Genomic DNA, 8,001 nt, shown 5'->3' with positions numbered 1-8,001 from the left:
TCCCTTACACACCTACGCTATTCTAATGTGGTTGCAAAAAAAAACACATAAACTTTGAGAAATAGCTTTCTGATGACGCACAGTGTTTGAGAGAAGAAGAAACACATAAGTGGCAACTGATACGTTCGTAGTACTAGTATGTATACGTATTGAATTATTGATCATGGATCGAGGATAAATATAAAAGTCAATGAGTGTCAATAAATTATCAAGTTAAGAGTTGATGATAAAGTGAAAGTTAGAAAATTGCCATTATAACAATTAAAAGATGAAAAAGAAAGTTATCAATTTTCAGGTTAAAATACAAATCATAATTATCCAGCTCTAAGATACACAAATGCACATCTTTTGTTTGTGCACTGTTTATGTTTTTGGAAAGTTAAATATTTTCTATATAAACTGGTGGTACAGCACTGTCAGTAAATAACACCCCCCCCCCCCTCTCTCTCTCTCTCTCTCTCTCTGCCTACTCTTTTCTCTCTCCTGTGATTACAGTGTAACAGTAAATTTTGCTAGGTTTATTTATTTAATCTGTACTCTTACATTTGGCTTTCCATACTTTATTGTTTACATACAACTTGTTTATTTCCATTCCAACTCATCTCATCCTTCTTTCCATCCTCACAATTCACATACATTGTCATGATCTCATCTTTCATTCCATCTCCACAATACATCTCACATAGCAACACAGGTTCATTGCATTTCATTCTTTCATTCAGTTTCCCCTCAGTCATGCTTCCTGGTTTTCCATTAGCTTTCCACTCCACATGGTCCTATTGTTTAATTCTCATTAGGATTCAGTTTAACTCATGATCACCCTTCTCTATTCTCTGATTGGTTCTTATTTTTAAATAGGGTTAGTTCATTTTATAGTTCATACCATTTTCCTTGTATTTGATTGGTTGATTTCTATGATTATCCAATGTGGGTACATTGGCAGAACTTCCCAGAAGATTGGATTGAAAAAGTAAAGGCAGTGCTGATCTGGACTTCATCGTGTTAAGATCTCATTTATTCTGTGTTCACCCTATCTTCAGTTTAATAATTTTAGTTTAATTAAAGTAAGGAGAGCATAGGAGACTGAAGTGTAAGATTTTAGAGTGTACAAACGGTCATGTTACAACAGCATTCACATTTTTGCTGTCACCCATATATTTATTTATTCATTCATACCTTTCTAATTCTAAAGGGATAAGCACCTGAATTTGGAAGCATGAAATAGCAAACCATATTTAATGGTAGGTAAAGAGATACCTCAAATTGTGCAACTTGATTTTTTTTACAAAGTGCAACATCCTCTTTAATTCAGTTGATGGGATAGTGATTTAAGCATGAAAAAATTATCAGGTAAATATAATGCTGTTTAGCAAATATCTAATTTCTGGACTCTATGGCTCCTATTCTGAAATCAGGTTTAATCTAAACTCTGGTCTAAAGTTATTTAACTATGGACAGCCAAATAATACAAAATTCTTTAACAGTACGAGTTCGAACTTTGGAATATGGGCTCATTTGTTTGAAATCTTTTCCAATGGAGCATGGGGGAGATAAATATGTTTTGTGGGTTCCTTGACAAAATATATATGATACAAAGGGATTGAACTAGAAAATATTTGATATTTCTTTATATTCAGAGAATAATATACCTATAATATCTCTTTTTTTCATTTTATACTTTTCAAACTTACATTAATGGCATCATAAAATTTTGAAATATAATAGGATTGTTTTACTTAAATCGAAGCCATATCCATTTGAAATAAGCAAATTTACCTACCACTTTCACTACAATTGTTGACAACAAAATACATTAGCCTCTTTTTCAAATCTAAATCAACCCTTTAAATCAAAGATTATTAGTATTACTTTTATAAAAAGGATAAAATGTAAAATGTGCTATTTCAATAATTCCTTTAAAGGGAATATGCCTCAAATACTTTTTTACCAAGGAGTTACCAGCACTCCTTGCTTTTACAGAACCAACAAAGTAAATTGAGTATTGAAATGTAAAAGATGTGTTTAAATCTTATTGTTTTACCCTTCCTGCTCATTTCTGTCTTATTTTTTTTCCTATAATCTAATCCCTATTTTACTGTATTGTACTCTACTGTCTGTACCTTACAGGTCCTCCCTTTTTACAAAAACAAGTTCTTACTTTTCTTTACAAATCATGAATTACATTCCACATGAAATATTTGGATTTCGGCATTGATGAAAAGACATAATTTGAGCATTGATCTTTTTTCATCCGAAGTTACTCTTGCATTTAACTTATATCACAGAATATTAAACATATACTGCAATTTTTAGATTTATAACACAGATGTGATATATCTAAGATCAATGCAACTAAAATGCTCTGGGTTTTTTTTTTTCAATTTAAAGTAATAGAATTTGTTAATGAAAAAATATATAATTGTGGCTTAATCTTATAGTAAAAGTAGTTCTAAATTGATTCATTAAATAACCTGCATGTACATGTATACTAATCTAAATATAACCAACAAATAATATCACGCCATGAAATACCATCTATAACCTGTGATTGACCTTGAACTGGTAGACCAGAGCACAGGAAGGGTGGTTCAATGTTGATTTAAGAAACAATTTTTCTATGGTAATTGGAACAACAGCTCTAAGTTGTTCCCTTTAGAAAGGTCAGACAATGTCAAGCTACCTGGAAGGAGTGGATGACATCTGATACCATCCACAATAGGTGGTTTCAAACCGCCTCGATCACAAGAATCCCCGTTAAATTACGAGAACATTTTTAGGCTAAAAAATACCCATTAATTATTCCTGCATTCACACCGCCCCGAAACATACCCTTCGGGTTAAATTCCTGAAGTTAGGAGCATGCGCAGTATGGTCTAATAAGCAGGCAAGGCGCGAGATTCAAAACCACTAGCCCAGCAGCCACCCACGGCGCCCGCGCCCAACGACACGCTGGGCTAAAAGTTCCCGTAAATTGCTTTCACATTGCCAAAATACCTGCGACCTTGGAAAAATCCCCGCGAAAGTTCTTGTAATTTCGCCAAGTACCTACTATTTAGCGGGTATTTTCTTTCGGGGAAATTACGCGTAGTTTGCTTTCACATTACCAAAATACCTGGTATTTTCTGATCGGGGTAAATTTCCCGATCAGAGAATACCTGGAACTGACGAACTTCGAGGCGGTCTGAAACCACTTACTGGAAGAGGGAGCGAGATGGGTCATGCTCAAAGAATTCAAGTAACAAACAGGTTTCCTCCAACAAAAGAGGTGCACAAAGGGACCCTTGGAGTATGGAAGGGGTAAGGAGCACCCCCCCTCCTTTCTTGAATGGGTGCACAGAAGCACCTGTCCATTGTTATTAAGGTTAAGGTATAGGATTACCCACTTTCATCAATGGCAAAGAGGTACATTTATGATGAAATCCTTTCAAGTACATATCAAATAAAGGGTTGTTGAAGCACTTGGGATGATGTAGGAAGAAAAAGAAAGAGAAATTGCTGAACATTCAAAAGTTTCCATTCATCAGAGGACTCGAGTCGATTACTTTGCACTGCTTCTCATTCAGGAAGAAACAGATATTGTTCAAGAAGTAAGTTGAGCTGCACCCAATGACCTAGAATGATGAATGTTTCCTGGATACATTTAGCTAGCTGCCAAAGTTTCAAAAGAACTAGATCTGTATATGTATATGAAATATTACTGATTAATTGTATCTTGTCTCTAAAAGACCAATTAATAATCATTAAGTAGGTCTAAAAAATCATAAAAGGTTAAGACAATTAATCTTCAAGTATATCCATTGCATTTTAAAAGCATTTTATACAATTTTGTCATCTTGTAGGCCTTCTCTATGAAATCCTCCATACAGTATACTATAACTTACGAAGTGTTGATCATCACTTAAAATCAATTTCAATTCTCTGTAAAAAGTGATACATTTGTTATATTAGTGGGCAGGTAAGCAGTATTAGAAATTAAAAGAAAAAATAGAATGCTGCTTCTTCGTTTCTTCTAATCATCCTGCAATCATAATGTAAGAGTTAAATTTTGCCTAATTTAATATAATTGTTTATTTCACACTTTGCTTTCCATACTTCTCTTCACTACCATTTCTATGCCTCTGTCACACACCTGTTTCTCTCATTCCTTAGTTTCTTCATCAGATCATTCCATTGCCATTCCAACTCCACACAGCTTCACATGTTTCTATTGTTATTTTCTCATTTACATTCAGAACATTCTTCTTCATTCATATCATCTTACCTCATCCTCATTGGTTCACCTTTCACCCTTGGTTCCTCCACTTTTCTGGGTTCTCCCATTCTCTGTTTCTCTATTGGTTGAATTTATCATGTGACATTATTTTTGAATATATTTGAATGTATTATTTGTGAAGGCAATGCCTAGTGAGGTCTGCATTGCAGACCAATAAATCAGAGCACTACTAGACTTCATTTTGGTCAACATCTTTATTTTTGAGTTTAGTTCAATATAATATGAGTTTGCTTGTTTCTGACTGATTTGTGAGGTAGACATGTTAGAACACTCGGCCACACTACAATAACATGTCAGTAAAATCGGCTATCTCAATCTACTTGGATGTGTGCCACTTTAAGAGGAGGTATAGGACAACTCAATTTATTCAGTATAATTGATACACAAGGATATGACATAGATAGGGTATCTTCACTCACTGGCAGACCAGCGACTGAAGTGATGACTGAGGTGATGACCGTTTGTTGACCAGGGTTTAAAGAGGTCAAAGAAGGACGTTGGAAGTAACCAACCTACTCATGTTTCATTGAGACTGGAATATGCCTTTGAACCTGCATCACCCGCTGAATTTTCTTAATCTTGAATTCTAGGTCACAAGAATGGTTCTCAGATTTATAAAGTTTTGTTACAGGCAATATTGAGGAAGTGACAAAAAAGGGCATTAAAAAATCATATTGAGTGATTTATTTGTATGTCAATATTACCACGCAATTTTCTACATTATAATTATTCTAGAAATATAAGTTGGTACATTATAAGTTTGGGGCAAGGGGATATCAAATAACTTAAGTTGCCATTCCTCTGGTTCTCAACAGTAATGTGCAATTATGTGTATTTATTGTGTTATGTGTACAGGATTACTTTACTATGTCATTATATTTAATCATAAAAAAAGAGTTGCAAGATCATTTTTATGCGTTATCAGATGTGTATGCCAATAGATATATCCAATTCAATTGAAAAAAAAAGAGAAACGAAGGAAGTTGTGAAACAATTTCAACAAACATATTGCATAAAGGCGTGGAAATATGTAATTAAAACAATCCAAAGGAGTTCAAATAATTCTTTTGCAGCATCTATGCACTACAAAACTAAAGTCATCATAATCTTCTATGGCAAAAACATAAATGAAACAGATAGGTAATGTCAGGGAAAATTCCAGTCTGAACTTCTGAAGAAGGGGCTTTTAGACTGACCTGAAAAATGATTATCGGGTATTTAAATACTTAAACAAGTACCTGTAAATTTGCGTATATTCTGGTGATCGAGTAAGACTGAACGCACCAAGAGATTGGGAAGTTATAACAAGTCACTTACAAGACTGTCAAATTACCTCCAACATTCTGAAACTTGACCTTCACACAGTGAACAAAGAATTGCTTTGTTGTAATGGTCATACCAGTCACATATGCCTAGTTTCAAAACAGCTTTGATTCACTTGGAAATTCATGAGAAATAATAAGCAGATCCAACTTGATTTGTGAATTTAGTAAATGCTATTCCCATTTATTCAAAAGGAAATAACCCAACCGTATAAATAGAAAACAAAGCTACTTACCATTCTGTCTACCATTCTGTTTCTCTAGAACAGCTGGTTGAGCCTGATCCAAGCCTCCATTACCAATGCATTCCTCAGGGACATCTCCTGCTGCTCCTTCTCCTCCTCCTCCTACATAGCCATCCTCCGCATCTACATCAGCCATTACTACATCATCATCTCCGTGACCATCACCAAGGCCATTCCCAGCATCCATCCCACCCTTACTACCCTCCTTTGCGACGATGCTACCGAAACCATCCTCCTCCACAATACCACCGCCTCCATCGGCATCCCTGGTGTCTCCAGAAGTCTTCTCCATCTCACCACCGGTCTCTACCTTGCCAGTGGTGCCCTCCGAGTACACCTTCTCATTGCTGTTCACCTCGTACTGGTGCGAGAAGGGATCGCCTGAGAGGATACCAGTCTCTACTGGGTTATCCATCTTCTAGAATAATGTCTGTCTGATGTCAGCTTGGTATCGTCAGGTGATGGATGAAGCACAGGATGGAACAGAGAGGGTTCGGTGAAAAAAAAGACGCTTCAATCGAGCTGAACGTACTTCTGTGAAAGCAATCAGTGCACAGGGGTGTAACAATTAGCCATGGAAGAAAGATTAGCGAGTGGCTATACCATTATGGTCTGTACAGTTTAGAGAAATGTGCTATACAGGATTAACGTTTGTGATAGACTTGGGTGTTAACTATTAGAGTCTACTCTTTGTATTTTTAACAACAATAATCAATTAATCATTTTCAAAATATCACAAATAGAGATAAAATAGAGTCATGTTCTTGTTATTAAAAGTACCACTACGTATACCCATTTCAAATACATTTAATTGTTAACACTGGGCCCTTTAAAAACTAAGAGGAAAACAAATTATGCTTTAACAAAATAGAATTTTGATAGTTATGTCAAGAAGTAAAGACAATATTGTAGCATGATTTTTTTTTATAAAGTCATTATGTAGGCCTTATGTTTATTTGTATTATATTGAGAATTTCAATTGCTCTTTGTTCTAACTCATACAACTTCATATTATTTTCCTTCTGTTGTAAACTGAAACATCATTTTATCATATGTCGAGCTTTATTCTATGTAACAAATATTACAAAAATATTTATGATTTAAAAATTTCCTAAGTATGGTCCTCCATATGCACCTTCCATTCCATATACTTTCGGACACACTTCTGTTTCTCTCAATGAATCTCAATCAATATATCAATGTTTTTAAGACTTGTGCAATAGTGTATACATAAGACAATGTATGATGGGTAACAAAAATAAACACAATAGACCTCATAAGGGGGAACTTTTTCTACTTCATGAAAGTTCAAGTTATTCAAGGTTGACTGTGCAACAGAGCTTCTTTTTTATTTCTGTCATAGTGTTACTATGATACGAACCCTTCTAATTGGATTAGACACCTAACCATGTAGGCATACTACAGCATTGTGTTGTGGGATTATGGTGCTACATTAATCACAGATATTCAAAGATCGTAGAGGCTGTTCACACCGCAAGGGGGGACCGTGGGCGGACCGTGGATCGCGCTATCGTAGCGCGATCCACGGTCCGCCCATTGGCATTCGCCGGATTCACACCGCAGTGAGATAGCGCGGTCTATCGTAGCACCCCCTTTTTTGAGAGGTCCTGTTGCCATGACGCATTACTTACTATATTTCTATTTTCACGATGTTCCGACGCGTTTTACTCCATAAAATTAGGAGTGTTGAGTTGTACCGATTCAGATTCAGATCGCACCAAAATAGAATGAGTATAAAATTCCCCGCGTGTAGATGACTTCCGGCGTGCTATCGTAGCTCGGGTTCACACCGGCAGAGATAGCGCGATCTAGCGCGCGCTAGACCGCGCTATCTCTCGTGGACCACCCCCAAGAGGTGCTCCAGTGGCACGCCGTTTTGGCTCGCCGTGGCTCGCTGTTGGGCGGACCGAAACGACGTTGTACCTTCCACACCGCAGAGATAGCGCGATCTAGCGCGCGCTAGATCGCGCTATCTCTGCCGGTCTGAACAGGCTCATTGTATGCTACTGGTGAAAAGTATGCAAATATTACTCTGAAATATGAATTTGCTAGCTTTCTGGTTGGCATTTTGTGTTTGCAGATATAAAGATATCAAAGATGGTTGATTACACAAGAGAAGACTCCAGATCTTTACGTGGGT

General features: G+C 36.3%; 1 protein-coding gene across 3 annotated transcripts; it reads left to right on the top strand.

Moving 5' to 3' along the window:
• The first annotated feature begins 3,451 nt into the window (after nt 1-3,451).
• LOC135153730 (uncharacterized) lies at nt 3,452-7,557 on the top strand. Of its 3 annotated transcripts, none has more exons than XR_010293240.1 (2): nt 3,452-3,587; nt 5,860-7,557. XR_010293240.1 is itself a non-coding variant. In XM_064097852.1 (2 exons), exons 1-2 carry the CDS (start codon nt 4,715-4,717, stop codon nt 6,223-6,225), a joined length of 375 nt encoding a protein of 124 aa, XP_063953922.1. In that variant the 5' UTR covers nt 4,631-4,714; the 3' UTR covers nt 6,226-7,557. The 3 variants fall into 3 exon arrangements, 1 of the variants encoding a protein (XP_063953922.1); XR_010293239.1 differs by lacking the exon at nt 3,452-3,587 and adding an exon at nt 4,072-4,619; XM_064097852.1 differs by lacking the exon at nt 3,452-3,587 and adding an exon at nt 4,631-4,723.
• Nucleotides 7,558-8,001: the final 444 nt, after the last annotated feature.

Source organism: Lytechinus pictus, chromosome 3, assembly GCF_037042905.1.
Source record: "Lytechinus pictus isolate F3 Inbred chromosome 3, Lp3.0, whole genome shotgun sequence".
Classification (NCBI taxonomy): Eukaryota; Metazoa; Echinodermata; class Echinoidea; order Temnopleuroida; family Toxopneustidae; genus Lytechinus; species Lytechinus pictus.
Note: the sequence above shows the minus strand (reverse complement) of the source record. Positions and strands in the feature narration are given on the sequence as shown.